This window comes from Leptonychotes weddellii, chromosome 15 (assembly GCF_054177405.1).
Source record: "Leptonychotes weddellii isolate Sample4059 chromosome 15, ASM5417740v2, whole genome shotgun sequence".
NCBI classification, from domain to species: domain Eukaryota; kingdom Metazoa; phylum Chordata; class Mammalia; order Carnivora; family Phocidae; genus Leptonychotes; species Leptonychotes weddellii.
Genome location: NC_138383.1, coordinates 1422724 through 1446027, shown reverse-complemented (window position 1 = coordinate 1446027; position 23304 = coordinate 1422724). Strand labels below are relative to the sequence as shown.

At 55.2% G+C, this 23304-nt stretch overlaps 1 protein-coding gene and 1 pseudogene across 5 annotated transcripts in view; both read right to left on the bottom strand.

Moving 5' to 3' along the window:
- SLC38A10 (solute carrier family 38 member 10) overlaps positions 1–16330 on the bottom strand; it is a 41336-nt gene extending 25006 nt beyond the window's left edge. For 3 of the 5 annotated variants that reach the window (XM_081804272.1, XM_081804273.1, XM_081804274.1), the window contains exons 1-8: positions 15928–16330; positions 12375–12492; positions 7434–7479; positions 6589–6682; positions 6201–6344; positions 4981–5105; positions 1919–2021; positions 901–1083 (exon numbers count right to left, since the gene is read on the bottom strand). In XM_081804272.1, coding sequence (XP_081660398.1) covers positions 901–1083; positions 1919–2021; positions 4981–5105; positions 6201–6344; positions 6589–6682; positions 7434–7479; positions 12375–12492; positions 15928–16026 — 912 coding nt within the window. In that variant the 5' untranslated portion in view covers positions 16027–16330. Of the gene's footprint in view, positions 1–900; positions 1084–1918; positions 2022–4980; positions 5106–6200; positions 6345–6588; positions 6683–7433; positions 7480–12374; positions 12493–15927 lie in introns of those variants that run through there. The other 2 variants (XM_081804275.1, XM_081804276.1) reach the window with 2 other exon arrangements.
- On the bottom strand, positions 16–629 carry LOC102727902 (transcription factor BTF3 pseudogene; annotated as a pseudogene).
- Positions 16331–23304: the final 6974 nt, after the last annotated feature.

The window sequence follows — 23304 nt, the reverse complement described above, 5'->3', positions numbered from 1 at the left end:
TTAAAAATATTAGAGATCTAGATTTTATCAGATCCACGAACAAAATTTTAAAAAGCAGTCATAATATAAAATAGCAGCTCCCAGTAACTTCTTCAAGTTTTATGTTCTTCAGAAGTTGACTCAATTCAGTTTGCTTCATTCTTGGAAGCTTCATCAAAATGCTCCACAAGATCTGGAACTTCATCATCATCATCCTCTCCAGTAGCAAGTGGTGCTTTTCCATCCACAGATTGTTTGGGCAGAGCTTCAGCCAGTCTTCTTCAACTAGTCAGACTGTCTGCACCAAGTTGGTTTAAGATACTGGGTAGCATTTCTGTCAGCTGCTTTGTCTCAGCACGGCCTGTAATGGGGAAAGTGTTCGCTGCCAGTGATGCCTGAACTTTGGGGTTGTTAAAGTGGATCACTGTTCCTTGGTTTGTGAACATATTCACTTCTTCAATACCAGAGATATTGTTTACCCCTAACTTCTTTAAGGAGAACTGAAGTTTTTTATCATCTGCTGTAGCCGTTCTATGAACCACCTTCTTCTTTCGGCGAGCGGTTCCTTTCCCACGAATGCGCACTTGTGCTTGCAGTTTGGCGAGTTTCTCCTGGTTCAGGAGAGTTTCTTTCATCTTGCTGGAGGGGAAATGGGACCGCACGGGGGAACAGGGTTGGCGCTCAGGGGGTCTCGGGCGGACCAGCTGAGATTAGGAGCCCAAAGTTGGTTTTTAAAAAAAACCCCTATTAAAAGATTTCACTTTAACTGAAGCTTTTCCATTTTTAACTAGGAAAAGCTCCCCCTGCCACAGCCCAGAAAACTAAAGAACTAGCACAAGGCAACAGAAGAGGACATAATTAAGATCAGCAATGTAACATCTTCCTAGTGAAGTGTCGCCTGAAGGGCCTTAAGAATCTTACCTGCTGCTCGAAAAGCAGTGTGTTCAAGGCCTGTCGACACGGCAGGATCATCATGGGGAAGCCCACGGCCACGGACATCATGAAGCCCACACGCATCATCTCCGTCACCAGGTTGGAGGGAAAGTGCATCAGCACGTTGCCTGCGGTGGCCTCGGTGAAGCTCACATAGCCAAAGCAGCCAACCTGCGGCAGGGCGACAGTGGGGGGCGCACGGTCCCGGAGACAGCCCACAGGCCACCCCATGAGCAGCTTCAGCAAGACCACGCCTCCCACGGGACTGCTGGCCTGTAAACCGCACGCCCACAGCCGGAAGGCTCCGCCGTCAGGGAGGGTCCAATACACTTTCCGTGCGGACAACAGGCACCAGGGCAGTGAGCTACCGCGTGGAAAGGAAGTCTCAGGATGCCCCGCGAGCCCCACGAGCCCCGCAGAGCGGCCGATCTTCCTGTGGGGCAACATCCAAACCCAGGGACCACGGGGAAAACCGTGCTCACGGTGGACGGCCCCACCACAGGGACAACAAATTGCGTGCACCACCTGCAGAAACTAACAAGAATGCAGATGCCATGGAGCTCGGGGAAACAAGCTAGAATCTCAGCGTACTGCGCATTTTACTTGCAGTGTAGAAAAACAGAACAAATGGGAACATGAGAACCGGAAGAAAAATCCACCAAAATGTTAACTGTAACTGCACTGTGGGCCAGAATCGAAGATTATTTTCTTCCTCCACTATTTTATACTCCCCAGTTTCTGTAAACAGACGTGCCCCTTTCCACAGCAGATGACCAGAGGTCTCGGAGAAGAAGTCAGAAGAGACTCCCAGCCAGTGTGATGTGGGAGCAGTCCATGCTGAGGTGCCCGCAGGGCCCCGGGATGGGAGCGATACGGAGGGGCAGGTCTGCCCCGTGGCCACCAGTCCCGGGATGGGAAAGGAGCAATGGGCAAGCCTGCAGTGGGGCCGAGAGCCGAGCCCGTTCCTGACGCAGGAGGGGAGGGGGCGGTGTGAAAGGGCGCCTACCGTGACGTAGAAGGCAGTGACCACGTTGAGGGAGCAGGCGAATATGGAGCTCATGGTTTTCACCGACGGCTCATCCAGGCTGTCGTAGGTGGGCAGAACCTGGCTGTATAGAACAAGTGACTTCGCCAAGCAGATGCCAGAGAAAGACACGCCCTCTGCCCGCCCTCATTCCCAGGTCCCCAGTCCCCGGCCGAGTCTCCAGCACCTTCCTTCCAACACACCCGCCGCCACGGTACTCAGGGCCATGGCCGGGGTTTGGATGGCAGAGTGCAGCCGGAGCACCCCCCTACCGGAGCACCCCCCTAACAAGCTCTCTGTAAACATTTCAGAAGTGCCACCGAGGGCGCCTGGCTGGCTCAGTTGGTTGAGCGACTGCCTTCGGCTCAGGTCATGATCCTGGAGTCCCTGGATCGAGTCCCGCATCAGGGTCCCTGCTTGGCGAGGAGCCTGCTTCTCCCTCTAACCCTCCCCCCTCTCATGTACTCTCTCTCTCTCTCATTCTCTCATTCTCGCTCTCTCAAATAAATAAATAAATCTTTAAAAAAAAAAAAGAAGTGCCACCGAATGAAAGGCCATTTGTCCCGCAGAAGCAGGAGCAGGACCACTGCCCTGAAGCAGCACGTGTCTACAGGGGAGGCAGGAAGCAGTTCCGAGCATCGCCGTCAAAAGAACAGAAAGTTAAACAAACGTAAGCAGGGCCAGGCCACCTGCCCTCGCCTCAGTGCTGCCGATCGGAGCCCAGAGGGACAGAGAGCCGCTTCTGTCCCACGCACGGCCCAGGGCCAGCAGCGCAGTGCTGGTGGACGGGACACGGCCACCGGGCTCTCTGCAAACAGCAGACAGTCCCTGAGGGGAGCAGGTGGGGAGGGCCGGGGGGGGGGGCAGGGAGGTCTGTGTGCAGACCCGGGAAGGGAAGCTACACTCGGGGGTGCCCAGACAGAGAGGCAGCACTCTCCCTCCCGTGTGCTGTGGCGTCCCAGCGGCTGAGGGAGCGGGAGCCATGGCCAGCGGTCACGCATGCCGGATGCCGGCTGGCAGGGGGGGCGTCAGGATGCAGAAACTTGTTGCCAATAAATGGACAAGCACAACAGTGTGGAGCCAAGTCCCAAAACCACCTTCGAGAAAGTGAAAGGAGACGTCACTGTCCTGTTGTCCTGTTGGGGCACCCACGGAGGGCAGGGGTCGCCCCGGATAACTGCCCTCCCCTCGGCCTGGCTGGAGGGCGCCAGGCAGCACCTGCCCATGCAGCCCAAGCCGATGGCAGAGGGCCTGGAGGGGAAACGGCACCAACATCTCAATGCCGAGCAGCTCCGTGGGCTGGGACAGGGTCCACGCCAGCGAGTGCCAACTTGGGGGAGCGGATTCAGACCCCCGGACGGGGACTTCCCTCCCCTGGCCCCCAGCACAAGCTGCAGGGGCTGTGGGGAGGGGTTGTGCCCAGTGCGGGGGCATGAACAAGTGCAGAAAGCCCAAGGCGGTGGCCCCCCTCTAATCCTGCCTGTGCCCCAGGAAGCTGCTGCTGGGAGCCACAGACGTCCACGACGACCCACCTCGGCACTCCACAGAGCGTTCCCAGACCGCCCACCTTGCCAAGCAGCCTCCACGACTCATTTTACCCGCGTCAGATGGAGGCTTCCATGTGCAGCCCCAATGCGCAAAACCCGGGCCTCGGTGTGGACCAGGCTCCTCCGTGCTCAGCATTCTCCGGGCTGCTTCTCCGAGCCACAGGGCCTGGTGGTTCTGCACCACCAAGTACTCATTTACTAGGAAGTACGATCAGAAAGGGCCAGAGAGCAAAAGCAAAGCAGACGCCTGGCCCATCCCTACAGAAAGGACACCCGTCGCGCAGCCAGGGCCTGGCAGTCTGGCAGTCACCAGGCAAGCCCGTCTTTCACGCACTCTGGGGCAGAGACACGGTGGGAGGGGAGAGCTGTCTCTGCCCTTGTCAAATGCAAATGTTTTTAAGGGTGGGGAGGTCAGCAAACGGGTCACCCCAAGCGCCGCGGACCCCCCTGCCAGCCGCTCACTGGGGAGAACGTGGGCGTTATCCACAGGGCCGACGCTCTCTTCGAGCAGAAGAACAAGCTGTGGGCTCACAGCCCTTCCGGAACCTATCATTTGACCTAAGAACCAAACCCAACAGAGGTGGGCTGGCTACTCCGTGGTCACCACCACGCTCACAGACAAAAAGGACAACTGGTAACAAGGTAAGAGAATGTAACTTCTGTCACCAATTATAATGGGGACATTAAACAGCAAGAGTAGAGTGTGTTCTGGTGGAAGCCGAGCTGCCAAAAGAGACAGTAAGTGGGAAATGACGACTTGGATCTTGCATGTGGGTGTAAACACAGCAGCACGAGCAAATTTTATCTGCCACGTTAGTTTACGATTGGCACAATACGTGCCCACTGGAGCTACGGGGGGGCCGGCTCTGCCAGCCCCCCTGTGCACTGATGGTCTTTTCCCGTCCATGCCGGATTTACGCCTCTCTTTTGAGCAGGTTACCGTTCCGACCGGGCATGAATCACTGGCTCTTGTCATTCGGTGGTGAAGGTAATGCTGCTGGAATTATGGAAATAGGCTGCTCTGCAGTCACAGAGCTCCGCGTGCCAGAGAGAAAACACACTCGCGCACGCGCACACCCCTCTGAAGGCGCCCCGGCGGCAGTCGGAAGTCAATGTTTGTGCAATTTCCTTTTAAATATGCTCACACGAACAGCTCAATTCTGGCAAAATGCTTGGGACTGTGTGAATCAGATGGTTTGGGGCTGTTGTGTGTTGCCCACAGCCAACTCTTCCGGGGGGAGGGGGCGAACTGGGCACTGTCCCCAGTACTGCCAGCAGCGCGTCTCGGGAATAAAGTCGGGTTCTCTCTCGGTAAAAATACACACAGCTCTCTCCCTCAACTTGGAGCGGGGACAAGTCACAATAGAACGAGACATCACACGTTGGTGGCCTGCATCACCAATTACAGAGAACACACAACGCCCATCTCCCCGCATGGACCCCCGCCCCCGGGGACCCTCCCGCGCCTCGGGCCCCTGGGGAGCAGACAGTACTTACGACTGGCAGGCGAAGGACATGCCAAAGATGGGGATGCAGCGGAAGACGCCCTCCCAGCGCACGTAGCTGATCCGCTGCAGCCACTGCCCACCGAACAGGCCGTGCTTGAGGGAGGAGAGCACGATCTGCATGAGGACGAGGAAGCTGAGCTCAGTACAGGTCAGCACACGAGGCAGACTCGGGACCCCAGGCCCGGCCGGGCGGGCTACCGACGCTGCCAGGCCCGTGCTACCCGCAGCTCGGCCGCATGCTCCCCTGTAGCAAGACCTGGTGCCGCCGGCTGGGGGTCACGCACCCCCAGTTTGCTGCCCTGTGCTGTGCCGCGAGCTGGGCCCACGCGGCCAGGAGTTCCTGCTGCAGGGCCTTCCTGGCACTCGAGGCAGCCGCCCATGCCCTGAACGCATACAGCAGACGGGGCACAGTGAGGCCCGCCCGCCACGCCCCCCTCAGTTGCCTCAGGTGACGGGACGGTCCCCACAAACTTGGCAGGCCCTTCCCAGGCCCGTCTGGACACTTTCTTCTTTTTTTTTTAAGTAGGCTCCGCACCCACCGTGGGGCTTGAACTCAAGACCCTGAGATCAAGAGCTGCACACTCCACCGACTAAGGCAGCCAGGGCCCCCCCACACCCCCCACACACACTTTAAAAGACAAACCCCCAGAGGACAGGGCTGTCTGGAGAGTAGTGTAACCATCACTGGGCAGCCCTCACAACTGGGGGATGCTGGGAATGGCCACCCAGTGCTCAGCTTTCTAAGGAAAAGCTACGGCAAAGATTTTCACTGCGTTCACTCAGGAGCGAGCAGGTCTGACCCTCGCTATGAACAGGCAGACCCTGGGCTCAGGCCCCACAGGCTCCCACTCAGAGGCCTCCAGGCGCTCAGTAGGAAATGAGCGTTCTGAGCATGTGTCCCATACCGGCCCCCCAGAACTGGCTGGCTATGAATGTTCATCTAGAAAACAACTTGAGCCCTTGTGACCAAATGCTGGAGCCATGACTCCTGATCACAAACTACACATGAAATGTCTTTCCGTAAAACAAGGAGCATCTACACTTCGTTTCCTGGGGAATCGGCCGCGCCCCCTGCCCTGGCGCCCTTGCTGCCCTGATGGCCCAGGTCCAGGCGGCCCACGTGCCCCACCAGGGCTCACAAGGATGACTCTAACATTTCCCCGGCTTTCAAGCACCTTCCCGTCACCCCCAGGAACCCCTGGCACTCACCACAAACATGAACACGGTGTAGAACATGAGGGCCATAGCGCTGAAGGACTGGATGGAGGCCATCATGTTCCTCTGCAGGCTGAGCGGGAGCACGATGCACAGGGACACCGTGAAGAGCAGGAACACACGGAAGGTACCGATCACCTGGGGGGAGCCGAGCATGCTGGGCAGGCATCACCCCAGTGGATCCCCAGAGTTTCCAACCCTCAGGCTTGGAACTAACCCCACAGCATCCAGAAGCTTCTTCTAACCGACCTCAGGTGGCTGGTCTCACCCTGCCCCCCGGTCCCCACGGGGCTGAGATGCAGCCCTGCAGGAGCGTCACAGGAAGCTGCCCCAGGAGCAACCGCAAACACGCCAATGCACCGGGTCCCAAGCATGTTCTCACCTGAAACCCAAAGAGCCGAGCAAAGAAGTTGGACCCCAAGTCACCAATCACAACGTAGAAGGCCATGCAGGTCCCCAGCATCAGCCCGATCATGCTGCAGAGAACGAGGTCGGGTTGAAAGGGTCCCATCCTAGCAGGAGTCCACCATCTCACCCCCTCACCGCGACCCGTCCCCACCGACACAGCTGGCTCGTGACCGCCTGAGGCCGGCCCGGTGAGATGCGCTGCCCCGAGAACTCGGGCCTGCCAGCCTGAGCTATGCCTGGGGCACTTCGCTCTTTTACGCGGAACGAACGCTGAATGACTAAGCTTTTCTCTGCACAAGAGACTGTGCGCGATCTTTCCGGGGCTACCAAACTGCACCGTGATGCTACACAAGTTAAAAGAACGATCAACTGCTTTCAGGGGGCTGCTCTTCTGCATTCATGATTCCCTAATTTACAAGCCTAAAAGTGCAATTTCCCAGCAACTTTTTCATCCCATAGAACTCTACTTCAAAGGGAGAAAGACAGGACATTTTCAGTTTCATGCTGCCTCAAGGTGACCGTGTGGGGGGCTGGGGGCACACGGGTTTCGGGAGCAGTGCTGAGCTCCCCGAGGTCCCCATTTTCACATCTTCCTTAGTAAGACTTAAATGGGACTTTCGCCCTCGACACGAATCATTTTAAGGGTAACAATAAATTGAACTTCCAACTATTTAGTAAGTGACGCTCAAGAAAAGTACCACCTTGTAAAGCAGTCCACATCCGAGACGTGTGGCTCAGTGTGAAATGGCCCTCAGGCTTCTCCTCAGGGCAGGAGAAGAAGGACTGAGGGGCTGAGGCCAGCGAAGCGCCACCACGTACCTGGTCTCCACCAGCATCTTCCCCACCTTTCCGTAGGCGTGCAGCGCTAGTGCAGAGAAGAGAACTGGCAGTCAGTCCGACAGCATGAAAAGCACACCAGCAAAGACACCACCGAGGGAAGCGGGGAAGGGCGATTTGACAAAAACCTGCTGGTCTGGCATTTCAAGGGTGTAAGGAGAGCATTTTAAGATTCTGGTCCCATGCTTTTTTCAGGTCTACCATCAACAAACGGAAACCACAGAAAAACGAACAAAAAGGAAAGAAAGCCACAGGCAGTTGATTTTTCTTCATTAAAAACAACAAAGGAGACCTGTCCCCGTGAAGTGGCAGTCTCCCACGTGCAGCCATGGAGGAGGCGCACCCCGCGACCAATGCTGCGTGCACCCGGGCCGGGGGAGGGCGCGGACAGTTCCACGTTTCCATGGCCCGCGCCAAAGCGACTTGGCTAAGGGCTTTAGGTTCACCCTCTGTGATTCCAGAGGAAAACTTAGAGAATCCTTTCTAGTGGGGCACTTTGGGGGGTGAGGGGACAAGAGGTCTCAGGCCTGCCCCCCTCAAGGTAGACAACAGTGTGTCCTACAGTAGAAAGGAGCTGTCTGTCCTTCCTTCCTGACAGCAGAACTGCTCTGAGCAGAGGAGAGATTAAGAGCTGGCCTGGCAAGGCTCCTCCCAGGACCTAACCGTGGCCCCAGGAACCCTGCATGCCCCCACCCTCTAGGGAAGTTCCCATCTCCCAGGAGCGACCAGAAAGGGGTGCGTGTGACAGCAGAGCCCAGCTTCCCGTTCCAAGGAGACTTGGAGAGCAGGAAACATGCAGCCAGTTGGTGTGATGAGTCCAAACAACACTCGTCACTTCTCAATGACTTAGGAAGAGGTACAGCGTTGCCAAATGCAAGGGAGCTTGGCACATCACACAGAGGACAGAGGCCATGAACGGGCAGAAGGCGGGTGACCAGCACAGGCCCCTGCCTTGAGGGTCACGCCGGCCTCCCTGCCTTTCTGACTCCTTGCCACAGACTCAAGGCCAAGCTGAGACCTTCACAAACTAAGGACTCCAGTCAGCAGGCAGCAGCCCAAGGCCTGCTGTCACCCAAGGGAGGCGCTCTGAGGTTCCCAAGGACAGCCGCTGGGCAGCACACCTCTAGACAGGACACATAACTCAGTGCCCCACAGAGGTGGCCCCACTCCTCGCTGTCCCTTCTGTGAGGAAGCTGAATAGCTACGGCGTATCCCAAATGCTCGGAGCAACTGCCAGCAAAAATTCCAGAACACACCTGCATCCCGGACAGCGAGGCAATGGACGGTACTCCAGCTAGTCAGGGGACCAAGGTGGGAGGGGGCACTCTTCACCCAGACACCCAGAACGACATCCCAACGGGGCTGTCCCGGTTTCTGGCCTCCCCACTCACCCCTTTCTTTACCTGGGCTCCCCCACCCCCCACTTCAAGTGCAAATCCCTCAGCAGTCTCAAACAGAAATGCCCAGCAGCACCCTGCCCTTAGCCTCCCACCTGGCACGGCACTGGAAGGGCGGAGGGCGCCCGGGACTGTCCCTCAGGGGGAGGAACCACAGCGACAGACCAGCCCCAACAGGCCGGCAGGTGTCTGCAAAAGGGCTTCAAGGGGTTCTGAGCAAGCATGCCGCTCTCTGGGACAGGCACTCTGCGGCCAACAGGCTGGGCCGCATGGGGACAAGGGGTAGGCGTGGCCTCATACCAGTCTGACTGGTGCTCTTGTGCAGAGCGAGGACAGGCATGAGGGAGGCTCTCCCTGTCCCTCCCTGGGAGGCCAGGCAGCAGCTTCTCCTCCTGGAGGTCACTGCCTAGCTTGTGGCTCCAAGGCTGCTGTGGACACAGGGCTGACTCTTAGACCACCTGGTTCAGTGCGGGACCCCGGCCCCACTCCCGCTCCCTCCACCAGCTATCCAAAGCCTCCTCCTGACCGACGCCCAGCATCAGCAGGGCAGAGAAGGTGGTACGCACACCAAACCGTGCTGTTCAAGATAGGAGGGTGACCTCAACTCAGCCGTCCCCAGAGCCAGGCCTTGGACTGCATTTGATTCCCCAGTGCCACGTGCACAGAGGACAATAAAACATTTGTTGGATAAATGAGGGTGTAGAGACCCCCAGGCATCAGAAAGGTTGGCTTTACAGCCCTCACGCCCAAGCCACATATCCACGCATGTGGGTCACACATCCGAAGACAAGCAGGGAGTAAACTGGCGGGACAGGCCCCACCCCAGGCCCAGGAGTGGGCAGCAGGCTGACCAGGACCCCAGGACCACAGATACAGTGCCAGAAGCATCTAGTCCTCACAACTGAGAGCTCAGAGGCCACACTCAGCATGGTGGGGTCCGGGCCTCGGGACGGCCCCGGGGGACTGAGACCACTGGGGGAGGCTGCCTGGCTGGCATGCCTATCTTCTGAAAATAAGGTTACGAAAGTCTACACGAGGGCGCCTGGGTGGCTCCGTCGGTGAAGCGTCTGCCTTTGGCTCAGGTCATGATCCCAGGGTCCTGGGATGGAGCCCTGCATCGGGCTCCCTGCTCGGCGTGGAGTCTGCCTCTCCCTCTGCCGCTCCCCCTGCTAGTGACCTCTCTCACTCTCTTTCTCAAATAAATAAATAAAATCTTAAAAAAAAAAAAAGTCTACACAAAGCAGGATACACAGGGCGAGGGAGTGGCAGGTAAGAAGTGGATGAAATTCACCAGTGTGGCCCAGGAGCAGCCACCAGAACACCACAAAAACACAGAAGCTCCGTCCACAGACACGGCACTGGCACTGTGATTCGGGCCTCGCAGAGCTCACCCTGCAGCAGACGCCCGCGCGCCACTCTCAACGGAGGGGGCGGCACGGGGAGGGCTGCCAGGGGCTCTCCAAACTCAGAAACCGCCGCGAAGTCTCACTCACGTCTGGGCGTGGCAGACCCCCTCTGCGAACCCACCCCCCACACCCCACCCCTGTCGTGGAGCCCGCTTGGGTGAGCTGCGTCTGCCGCTCCAGCCCCTGCTCCATCACCAGGTCTGCCCGAAGGCCATCTGGCCACATCCCTGCCCCCAACACTGCCCGATGGCCACGGATCCCGCAGACAATGCATGTTGGGGCCCGGGGCTCTGCCAACGAAGGCTGTCTGTCCCGGACCCCAGGGCACCGGGAGGCGGCGGGGCCTCCTCTCAGGCCACCCTCTCCAGCTGTGGTGCAAGCTCTCATGGGGTTTCTCGCCCAGGAGAAGGCAGAGGATGAGGAGAAAGACCCCTTCAGTAAGTCTGCCCAGGAGCAGGAGGGCCGCTGACCCACAGGGTCCAAGGGAAATCTCCTCTCTTCCTGTCTAGGACTCCTTTCGAAGCGGTGGGTTCTCTCTGTTTCTGAGGCTGGACCCAGGGCAGCTGATGCTGCAGACAGGGCCACAGGGTCTGTGGGAGCTCACACAACTGAGCCATCTCGTTTGGGACCAAAAGCACAACTGAAGACCACTGGTGGTTTGGGATCTTTTTTGCCTCTAGCAGCTGGGCTACAGTCACCGCAAGCAGCTAAAGGCAGGAGCCCCAGGCAGCCCCGTACAAGGGTGTCCACCATCTGCCTTCCTTGCAGTCTCTCACATCCAGCCAAACCAGTTTGCCTTCTCAGGGACTTTCTAAGAATCCTCAGACAGACCGCTGTCAAAAGCCACCAGCCTCTGTGGTCTAGGGTCACCTGTCCTCTGTCAGAGCACAGCCAAGCACTTTGTGGGATGTCTGCTACGGGAACACCGCCGTATGTTGACCCTCGGCGGGGGAGGAAAAGATCACCCCGAAGGCCACAGCCCTGCAGCCGGAGGAAGGGGCGCCGTGGAGCACATTTCATCCTGAGCTGCATGAGGTCATCTCGGCATGGCCCGTTTACCTGTAACTGTCACTGCCTCAAGTGACTCCAGCAACAGCGAGAGCCTGACAGCACCATTCTCATCAGGAAAGAGAGAAGGAGGCACTCCTTCAGCTCTGAGGTCAGAACAGATGCTAGGATCTCGGTGCCAATGCAAAGCAGACAAACTGGAAGGGAACCAGAGGTGGCGCTGCCAAAAGCCCACGCGTGGACCTTGCAGATGTTTTTATTTTGTTTGGCCCCTTGGAATCTGCACACAACTTCCTCTCCTCCGTGAGAGGAAGAGCAGACCCGGCACCCCGGCCACGCACTGGCCGGAGGTGGGGGTGGGGGGGTGGCTTTCATCAGTAGCCCAGGGATTCTCCCCAGCTCCTGAGAGCCCCCAGGCCAAATCTCACCAGCACAGAATGCAGAGCACAGCAGCCTGAGGGTGTGGGAAGTCAGGGCCCTGCCCTCAGAGCCAAGTGCCCCAGGGACCGGTCCAAACCAAAAGGAAGCAGAAAGCACAGCCTCCTCGCCCTTGGCCCAAATCAAAGGAAGAAAGACCTAAAGGAAATGAAATTACAACCCAGAGCATCAGGAAACAGCAGCGCTAGAGACAGGGGACTGGATCCCGGCCACCGGCCTGGGCCCGACGGCCATCTCCCCTCCACAGCATTCAAAGTGGGGAAGCGCCGCAGCCCCCCCGGCAGGCAGCTCCGAAGGAAGGCTCCGGGGGCTCAGGAGCAAGTGCACAGGGGTCTGAGGGCCACTGGTCCCGCCTGAATTTGGAAGGGGAGGCTCTCCACTGGTATTTGCATAAACGGGAAACAGGAGAATCTGGTATTTGCATAAACGGGAAACAGGAGAATAAGTGTCACCTCCTCAGTGAAGCATGGGTCTCCAGGAAGGGTTTTTAAAAACGGCATTAAATTTTAAAATAAGGAAGAAAACCTGCTGTTCAAGGAACTCTTTAAGCATAAAGTGGAAGGAAAGTAAATAAATACAGGAGCAAGGCCCCAGCGCCCAGATCTCGAACGCTGCACTTCCCAAGAAAGGGCTTGGGGATGCCCAGCCACCATGCCGAGCGCCGACGTCCTCACCCAGGCCTGCGTAGGTTCTCCGTTTGCTCAGGCTGGCCGATTTCACCAGGAACATGCACGACTGGTGCGTCATCCAAGAGCAGAAAACCAACAGCAGAGCCCCCAGGGCAATGCCACACTGGAGGGGTGGAAGAAAGAGACAAAATAAAATGAGCCGGTATTGTTGCCTCACACGCACGGCTCCTGAGCACCCTCTCCACCTCCTCTGACTCTTGCGGGTGCCAGGCCCCGGCTCTGCCTCACTTCCCTGCCTACGGGTGACAACTCCCAGCACTGAAAGGGACCAATTCCCGGCATGTGGTAGCCACATGCTTTGTGACCCTGAAAGAGTGCCAGGGACGCTGCTTCCTTTGTGGCCCCTCCAAGTCTTAACGAACAGCTGGGCACTGCCAACAACTGGCCTCCCCAGCTCTCTGTGTGCAACCCCCAATATATCCCCTTTTAGCCACTGGGATCAACAGCTATGAGTGGTGAACACATTCTGGCGGGAAGAGATTAAAAATGACATTTACAGGGGCGCCTGGGTGGCTCAGTCATTAAGCATCTGCCTTCGGCTCAGGTCATGATCCCAGTGTCCTGGGATCGAGCCCCGCATCAGGCTCCCTGCTCAGAAGGAAGCCTGCTTCCCCCTCTCCCACTCCCCCTGCTTGTGTTGCCTCTCTCGCTGTATCTCTGTCAAATAAATAAATAAAATCTTTAAAAAAAAAAAAAAAAGACATTTACACCTTTCTTATGAGTTAAACAGACACTATCTGACCCAGCAATTGCACTCCTCGCTATTCACCTGGAAGAAACAGACACGTGTTCACGCAGACACTTGTCTGCCGGTGTTTATAGCGAGTTTATCTGTGATCTAAAAGCTGAAGAAACACAGTTTCACAGCAGGGACTAGGAAGTCTCGGGGAGAGTCTAAAGGGCTAGAGCATTTTTAAAAATAAGTACAGGGTCTTGGGACTGGGTTTTGAGATTGCGGTGAGAGCAGCGAAAAAAACCAAACGTTGGTGCCCCCGTGGGGCAAGACCAATACAGAACTCCCTTGACTGTGTGTTTTTAATCCAGCTGTCTTTCTTCTCTGGCTTCCAGGTAACCCGTGCCAGGTAAGGTACCTGGGTCCCTGTCACAAATCAGGAGCCTGCAGAGAGAGCCCTCCTTTTGTACAAGTACCTGAATGCTGCAATCAGCAGACTTCTATAAAATTTTACGTTCATTTCTAACGTCAATGGTGCCTCGGTTCCTAGAGGCTGCCGCCAGCCTGGGACTTTTGTAAGAATTCTTGGAGGACTCACTTAGATGTCGTTTCCTTCTTGCTCCCTCTACCTCTGTGTAATCTAAGTGTATTAAACATATTTGCAGGCAAAAAAAATAAAAGCCGAAGAAACAAGTGTCCTCTACTGGAGGTGTGTGCAATCCAGCTGCTCTGCTCCAAGAAACACCCCAGAGAAAGCCACACTCAGCGTCAGAGCCTGTGCGCAGGTGTTCGCAGAGCTCAGGGAGGAAACGCCGTGAATGCCTAGCAAAGGCAGAGCAATAAACCGCAGGACAGCCACAGACGGGAACACTAGGTAGCCAGGAGAAGGCACCTAAGAGTAGGCTTCTACTTATGCAAAGTGACAACCCAGGTACCACTGATCTATGGTGCTAGAGGTGGGACGGTGGGCCCGGCAGCAGGGACGAGGGGGTGCTGGCTGCGCTCTATTCCTTAATTTGGGAGCTAGTTCCATGTGTTTGTTCACTTTTTGAAAATTCGCCGTGAATACACCCAAAAGGACACTTCTCTGTATGCATGTTATACTTCAGTGAAATGTTAATTTTTTGAAAAGTACCCAAGTTACTAAAATCAAACAAGCACAAAAAAACGCAAAATCAAAATTTTTTTTAAATGACGTGGCTGTCCAACACTAACAACACACATCCTCAAATTGCCCCCTGGCCTCCCTCAGTGCTCCAGCCAAGGGCTTCCTAGGGAGAAGATGCTGCGTCCAGATGAGAGGCTGCCCCCGCTCTGCTAGGCCCTCAGGACAGGGGGGACCCCTTGCGGTCCTGTGCTTGCACGCGGGCCTCCACCACTAAGTGTGAGCTCTTCCTGGGCGTGTTAGTCTGGCAGGTGCCTTTTGCCCACCACTCGGCAGACACAAATCTGTGCACAGCTGAATCACCTGGGTCCAAAATCGTACTTCCCAGGAGTCCCACCAGAACCCTGCTGCGTGGCACTTTACAGACCCAAGTGGAGGGTGGCAGCCTTGGACCTACAGAGGCCCAACCACACACATGCCCCAGGAGGCAGTTCCGGGCCAGGCAAGTCGCAGTGCACCCTGGGACACGTAGTCCTTCCAGAAATGCCTGCGAGTGGCCGTGCACGCTGGGATTCACAGAGCTAAGTCACAGATGCTGCCTCCGGGGCTCTAGAGCAGCCAGAGTCCCTGTCCTCCTGCCCACACGTTTGCCAGAACAGCTATCAATAACCCATATGGGAAGCTGGAAGCAATTCAGGCTGGTAGGCTCAAGGTGGAGGATTAATAAACTCCAGATTTAAAAAAAAACTTTTTTGTGCTATTTTTATACCAAAGATGCTAAGTATGAAAAGGCAAAGTGTTTGTTAATCTAAAATTAAACTACGGGTGCCCACTTTCAGTTTCAAAATGCTCATTTTATTTCCATATTTCTCCCTATTTGGTTTCATCCCCTAAGACTGGTCCTTGTGCCCTGCAGCCACCTGCCCAGCCCCACCTGCTCCTCTCTTGGCTGGCACCCCTCCTCCCCCACAAGCAGCCCTCTCCAGTGCGAAGGGGGAGCAGCAACTCCAGCCCTGGCACACGTGAGGCCCAGGAGTTCATTTTTAGGAAAGAAGCTGCCCAATTTGATAATCTCACCAACCTCCCTTTTGTAAATCACCAAATACCCATTTATTTGCAGATTAAACAGAAGCCAAATGGGTCCACACTGCACAAAGGATGGCTTTTTTCCATATGGCCTTTAATGTTGGCATGACACCCATTTTTTAAATACATTTTAGATTTTTTTCAGCCGAGGTAACATTTACATATGTTGAAACCCACAATCTGGCAAATTGCGGGATCACCTTGGAACCAACACCCCAACCTAGTCCCAAGGCCTTCAGGGCTGGACCCGTGTACTCGGAAAGCAAGTACAGTCGGGTCAGAGTTTTTAAAAATAGTAGCAAAGAGGGGGCGCCTGGCCGGCTCAGTCCGGTGAAGTCGACCCCAGATGTCAGGGTCGTGAGGTCGAGCCCCATGTTGGGCCTAAAGATTACTTAAAATTAAAAAACAAAAACAAAACAATGATAAGGAGAAAGAACACGGAACCCTGCGGTCACTTTCCACTTCCGAACCTCGATCTGGAATCACTAACTGTGCGAACCCTCAGGCCAAGGCCGACAGGTGCCGCCGGCTCCCACACCGCGGGCTTCTCACGGGCAGAATCCTGTCTGATTGCGGCCGCACACCCCGCCCAGCCGCCTCCCCCAGCCCTGGTGCCTCCCGGCCCGGTGAGCGCCCGGGCCGGCCAGGAGCGACCCCTGTGCCGCTGGACTCACCTGTTTGAAGCAGAAGGGCATGGTGAGCACACTGACCCCTACTATGCTGTTCACTATGTTCGTGATCAGCCCCCAGTTGGAGGCGGCGGCCGCGGTCATAGCGCGGGGTCTAGGGGCCGGGAGCCCCGGTCCGAGGCTCTGGGACCACGGAGGATGCGAGACCCTGAGAGGGACGGGCGACTGCCTGGAGGAGGCGGCCTCGCGGGAAGGCGGCAGGGACGGTCAACCTCCAGACCCCGCCAGGCCCTGCGGCTGCCTCATGACATCGTCCCCCACTCGCTGTCCCTGGCCGCCTCCGTGTCCCCGCGCCCAGAGGCGGAAAAGCAGCCGGGTACCAGCCGGGGACACCTCCGCGGATCCTCACGACCGCTTCTGAGCGCACACTTCCGCCTTCCGCGGGCTTCTCTGCCCGGAAGTGACGGCATGGGGGCGGGGCTCCTCGGGCGCGCACCAATGAGAGGCGGGCCTGGAAGGGCAGGCGGGGGTGGTGCGGGGCTGGCTAGGGGAAGGATGCGGCGTGGCCCGGCGGGGCGGGCCTCGGCGGATCGCAAACCAATGGGAAACGGGTGCGGGCTTCCGGGGGCGGGGACTGAGCCGGGGCGGGGCTGTGGGCGGAGCCTGCCGGGCTAAGGTGTTCGGCACCTGTCCCGAGCTTCAGGCTGGTTTTCCCGCGGATCTGGTCTCTTGAGCCTCGCTTTGCAGGGGCTGGAGGACAAGGTCGTGGCGGTCAGGAGAGAAAGGGCAGTGCGGCGCCTTTCGTAGGAGAGAGGGTTTGAAGGGTTCACTTTCAGCGATTACACTCTGGGACGGATGTGCGGGCGTGCTCGGTACCAGGGGGCAGGGACCGGGGCTTGCTTAATTGTTGGAGCTGCACGCTTACCCTGTTTGGAGGAGTTAGCACCCACGTTTTACGAAGAGAGGATCTAACATTCCAACATTAAAGGAGCAAAGGAAGTGCTGTGAGAGGACAGGAGGGGTAGAGACCAAAAGGACCAGAGAAATCTAGAAGGGCTTCAAGAAGGAGGTGGCTTCTAGACTGGGCCGCGAGGAACAAATGGGAATGGAGGAGGAAGGGCTTGGGGAGGGGAGAGAACAGAGAAAGGCCCTGATATATCTGTGAATTCCTGGCACCTGACAGATACTCATTATGTGTCTGTTGAATGGATGCACAGTGACAGGAGGGCTGGGAAGGAAGGGCCTTCTCAGGATGAGGCAGGTAATTCCAAGCAGGGTGGACCTGCACAGGAAGAATTTAAGGCTGCTGGGAGAGGCTATAGGGGCGACCACGTTTGTGGACACACGGAGGACCTTATGTCTTAGAACAGAAGCTGATTCCTCAGCTCCACCCACGGCAGCCACTAGGTATGGAAGGCTCTGTTGCACCCCCAGGCGCCAGGGGGAGAAGAGGGAATACCAAGTAAAGAGTACTTAATTCAGGGGTGCCTGGGTGGCCCAGTCGGTTCAGCTGCCAACTCTTCGTTTTAGGCTTGGCGGGTGATCTCAGGGTCCTGGGATCAGCCCCCAGGCCAGTCTCTGCACTCAGGAGGGAGTCTTCTTGAGACTCTTTCTCCCTCTCCCTCTGCTCCTCCCCCCTGCTCTCTAAAATAAATAAATAAAATCTTTTTTTAAAAAAAGTACTTAGGGGCACCTGGGTGGCTCAGTCGGTTAAGCGTCTGCCTTCAGCTCAGGTCACGATCCCAGGGTCCTGGGGATCGAGCCCCGCGTCAGGCTCCCTGCTCGGCAGAGAGCCTGCTTCTCCCTCTCCCTCTGTCTGCCACTCTGCCTGCTTGTGCGCGCTCTCTCTCTCTCTCTCTGTAAAATAAATAAATAAATAAATCTTTAAAAAATAATAATAATAATTTAAAAAGTACTTAATTCACGGCGCCTGGGTGGCTCAGTCGTTAAGCGTCTGCCTTCGGCTCAGGTCATGGTCCCAGGGTCCTGGGATCGAGCCCCACGTCCGGCTCCCTGTTCCACGGGAAGCCTGCTTCTCTCTCTCTCACTCCCCCTGCTTGTGTTCCCTCTCTTCTCTGTGTCTCTCTGTCAAATAAATAAATAAAATCTTTAAAAAAAAAAAAGTGCTTAATCCAAAGCCAAAATAGTACATGCCATTCATTCATCTTTATATAAATCATACATACATTCTGTAACCTTTTTATTAAATTTTATTTATTAATTGAGAGAGAGAGAATGAGAGAGGTGAGGGTCAGAGGAAGAAGCAGACTCCCCGCTAAGCAGGGAGCCCAATGCGGGACTCGATCCCGGGACTCCAGTATCATGACCTGAGCCGAAGGCAGTCGCTTCACCAACTGAACCACCCAGGCGCCCCCATTCTGTAACCTTTTTAATTTTTATGATAGGATATGAAGCTTGAAGGTATGTTTTAACAGAGAATAATGAATACTCATGACACCACCATTCAGTTCTTTTTTTTTTTTTAAGGTTTTATTTATTTATTTGACAGAGAGAGACACAGCGAGAGAGGGAACACAAGCAGGGGGAGTGGGAGAGGGAGAAGCAGGCTTCCCGCGGAGCAGGGAGCCCAATGTGGGACTCGATCCAAGGACCCTGGGATCATGACCTGAGCCGAAGGCAGTCGCTTAACCGACTGAGCCACACAGGCGCCCTCCACCATTCAGTTCTAAGACAGAATATTAACAAATTTAGATATACCCTTTGGTCCCTCGACACGTCCACCTTCCTGTCCTCTTCACAGCTGTCCTGGGATCATCACTACCCGATGTTATCACTCCATTACTTCTCTTTAGAGGTTTACTGCATATGGTTATGTCCCCAGACAATTATGGGGAACATTACTATTTGTCTCTTAGTATTCATTTATTCTGTCTTCCGAGTTTTGCCAGCACATATGGCTGCCTAAGATAAAGAACGCACTTCCCAGCCTCCTTTGCAGCTAAGGGTGCTTCATCCTACTGCTTGCAACATCGAGGTCATGGGAGGAAACCATCTTGGGCCATGAGGACCGTGGCGGGAGTGGAACAGCAAGCTAGAAGGAGCCTGGATCCCTGGACAACATCATGGAGCAGAGCCGCCATCCCAGCCCCTGAGTGCCTCCTCCATACTGCTCCACGAGGGAGAGACAAACCACCCCATTTAAGCCATTGTGACTTTGGACTCTGCTGCATAAAACCAAAGTTATAGCCTAACTAATTCAATAGTGTATTGGGGTAGAGCATTTTTGCATTTTTTATTTTTATACTAATGGATTTATACATATGTATTCTCTTGCAACTTCCTTTTTCACTCAACTCTTGGCAAGATTCACCATCATACTTCTCCTCGGAGTCATTCATTCTCACCACACTTTGGAATTCTATTGTTCAAATAGCCCAGAATACATGTATTTATGCTCCTGCTGAGGGCACCAGAGTTGTTCCCAGTTATTTGCCCTTATAAACAGTGATGCAGTGAACATTATGGTACTCGTCTATTTCCTCAGTTAGAGTTTCTCTAGAGTAGATACCTAGAAGTGGAATTGTAGATTCAATATTATGCATACCTTTGATGTTACCAGATAATGCCAAATTGCTGTTCAAGGGACTTACAAGAGTCCTTGCTAGTTTACATCAGAGGCTGGAAAATTTTTTTCAGTAAAGAGTCAGATAGCGGGGTCCCTGGGTGGCTCAGACGGTTGAGCGTCTGCCTTCGGCTCAGGTCGTGATCCCAGGGTCCTGGGATCGAGCCCCGCGTTAGGCTCCCTGCTCAGTGGGGAGTCTACTTCTCCCTCTCCCTCTACCTCTGTGTGCTCACTCGCTCTCTCTCTCTCTCTCGCTCTCTCTCTCTCAAATAGATAAACAAATCTTTTTTTTTTTAAGAGTCAGATAGCAAATATTTTCTGCTGTGCAAGCCATATGATCCAGGTCACAACCATTTAGTTCTGCTGTGGTAGCTTGAAAGCAGCCCTAGCCAGTACATAAACAGAGGACTGTCTGTGCTCCAATAAAACTTTATTTACAAAAGCTTTGGCTAGCCCAGTTTGGCCTGAGGGCTGTACATTGTGGTCCCCTGCTCTAAATTGTCACCTTCATTTGGTATCATCAGTGTAGCCAATCTCGTGAATAAAATGAAATCTCTTTGTGGTTTTACTTTGTCCTCAATTACAAATGAAGTTAATCACCTACTCAAATTTTATCATCCATTCATATTTCTTTTATTGAATGCCTGTTCATTTTTATCCATTTTTCTAAATAGCTGTTTATCTTTGTTCTTATGAATTTTGAGGAATTTTTCCTTTGTGCTTATTAACTAAACCTGTGTCCCTCAATCTGGGTTTGTCTAATGTCTCCTCACTGTATTAGTTTTTCCATTGCTGTTGTAACAAATCACTGTAAACTTACCAGTTTACCCAACAGAAATCCCTTATCTTACAGTTCTGTAGGACAGAAGTCCAGTATGCATCTCCCGACTGAAGTCAACCACCTCCTTTCTGGAAGCCGAAGGGGAGAATCCGTTTCCTGCTCCTTCAGTAGCTGGCAGAATTCACTTCCTTAGGGCGGTAGGACCAAAACCCTTTTCCTTGCCAGCTGTAAACTGAGGGCCGTCCTCCACTTTCAGAGCCAGCAATGGGGGAAGGGGTCAGCTCCCTCACAGTGCGGTCTCTGACCCAGCCAGGGAATTTTCCAATTTTAAGGAAATGGGATTAGATTGAGCTCATTGGATAACCCAGGATAATCTTTCCATCTCAAGGTCTCAGGTTCCAGGGATTAAGAGGTGCCCATCTTTGGGGAGGGCATTATTCTACCCACGACACTCATTTTGAGATTTAAGTTATGTTTCTTTGGCAGGAATATCATAGAAGTGATGCCATGTTTTCACTGACTCCTATCAGGTGCTGCAAGACTTTGCTTTGTCCAGCTATGTATGACATTCTCTTTGATGGCTTGATTAGATAGGCTTCTCCACTGTAAAGTTATCTCTTTCTCCTTTGTAATTAAGGAGTGGCCTGGAGGCTGGTAATTTGAAACTAAACATCCCGATCCCTATCAAACTTCCAATTTATAAATTTATCTACATCAATGCAGACTCATGGTTTCCTATTTTATTCAGTGGGGTACAGTCCATGACTATCACTGTTTTTTCCGACGCTTTCATTATCCCAGATCTGTACCGTGAGAGCCCCCTCAGCTGGCTTCTGTGTCCTTTGGTGTGTCCCCGTCATTACCTGAGCACTTTTTTGCTTTCTTGCTCAATAAGATGTCCCTGGCTCATCTTGTCCTTTTGCTGCCATGAGTCATTTCTCGCAGGAGCCCTGGTTCCTTCCAGTGGAGAATGGTAGTAGAAGCCAAGATCTGAGGCCTGGTGTGCTCACAGCCATGGGATGCCACAGCTCCTGGGCACCTCAGCAGACAGAGCTAGGAGACTGGTGTGTACCACACACTCACATCCGGACGTCTGCCTAATCCTGTCTGTATACCAGCAGGACCCCAAACACTCCTGGAGGTCCAGGGCCTAGAAGTCCCCCTTCTGCATTAGCAACTCCTGGCTGATGCTCTCCCACCTCATTTGGGCTCCAGTACCCTACCCTTGGCTGCCTCCATCCCCACCTGGACCCCCGCCCCATCCACTTCAGTTCTGCGTGGCCTCCCCAACCCCCAGTCCCTGCCGGCACAGACATTCATCTCATCCTGCCCCACCTAAAGTTTTTAGGACTGAAGTGTAAGTTCAGGGGAAGGAAGGGATGGAGAAAGGAAGCACCGTGGCTGTTTTTGACCCTGCACCCCGTCCACACTTACTAGCCCCACATGAGATTAATCACCACAGCTGATGGGATGCCGACGTCCCATGGGAGACGCCTGTGGCTTCTGGAATACAAAGGCTGTGTGACCCCAGGCACGTTCATGAACCTCTCTGAGCCTGCTCTGGGGCACCCACCACTAAAGTGGCAGCTCTAAGGGCAGCAACTTTCCATCGGGTTTCTGGAGATGACAGTTGTGGGCACTGTCTGGGGAAGGAGGAGGCTGGATGTGGGTCCTGACTCTGGGGGCTGCCAACCTCCATGTTCAAAGAGAGAGGGATGCTGACACTTGCCTGTGGTGAGGTGAGGATCCTGTTCCTCCCACGCTGGGGGGTGGGGGGGGGTGGGGTGCTGCTCTGCCCGGGGTGTTTCTCTACCCCCTTCCCCTCCAGCTCCCCCAACCTTGATCCTCACCAAAGAAATGCAGGGGCCCAGCTGGGTTCAGTCCACATGGAAGGGCTCTGGGAGAGCAGGCGGCAGGCAGACGCTGGGCCAGGGAGCGGGTCAGTCCTCCGTGTTTGTGAGTGGACAGTGGAGCCAATGACCCCACCCTGGGCTGCCCTGTGAGGGGACCGGCCCCTTCTCTCCCGGAGAGCGTCTTTATGGGGCAATTCTCTGCTTTTTCATCTGTCTCCAACTTCCAAACTGGAGGACTGATGGGAGGCTGGGCTGGCCCCTCGGAAATCAGCGTCAGGGACCCTGGGGTGGGGGCAGGGCCATGCGGGTGTTGGGGAGCCTGGCAGGGGGCCTGGCAGCAGGCCTGCCACACTCACTCCAGCCCAGTGGCTGCACTGTCTAGAAGCTGCAGTTCCCATTCCCCCCTCGGGGGTTCCCCCCTTTCAGACTGCCTGCATCAGGGCAGAGCCTTGAGGCTACCCCAAATCCAGAGGGGTGCCCAGTGGAAGGATGGGGGAAGCCCGGGCCTGGTGGCTCTGTCCCTGCCTCCCACTGTTTATACAGTCCCACAGCCATAAAACTGACAACAGGCCCAGCAGACAGGAGTAGATCTCATTTAGTATCCCCCCAGTGGGTCGCCATTGGAATCCACCAACACCCTCCAACAGCCGGTCACGACCAGGACCACATCCCAGGGGCAGCGGCCACACAGAATGACCAATGGCACACGGAGTCTTGAGATGCAACCCCCCAGCACATACACTTGGCTTTGGTCTTGGTTTCCTGGGTGGGGGCAGGGCGGGGGCCGACTGGGCCTTGACGAGGTTTGAGCAGCAGATCAAATGTGGTCCCCTCCACCAGTCCTGGGTATTTGCTCTGGGTGCTTCCCCACGTACTCTCCTCCAAGGATTTCCCTGGCCCCTTTGGGAGGGGAGGGGAGGCCCGTGAGTTGAGGGAGGCCCAGGCTGGCCCCAGGGTGAACACATGCCCAGGTTGAAGATACCCAGAGCTCAGATGGGACTGGGTGTATGAGGCTGGATGGCCCGGCTTTGGGGGTCTGACCTTGTCCTGAGGTCCAGAAGCTGTTACCCAAGGGTTTTTCCCAGAGCTCTCAGACTATGGTCACCCCCTGGTGGCTCAGGTTCTGGGAGGGGGGCCGAGGCCCAGGCTGTGGTGAGCAGGCCGGGCTGCTGGGAGAGGAGGACTGGAGAGCTGCTCTGGCCCCC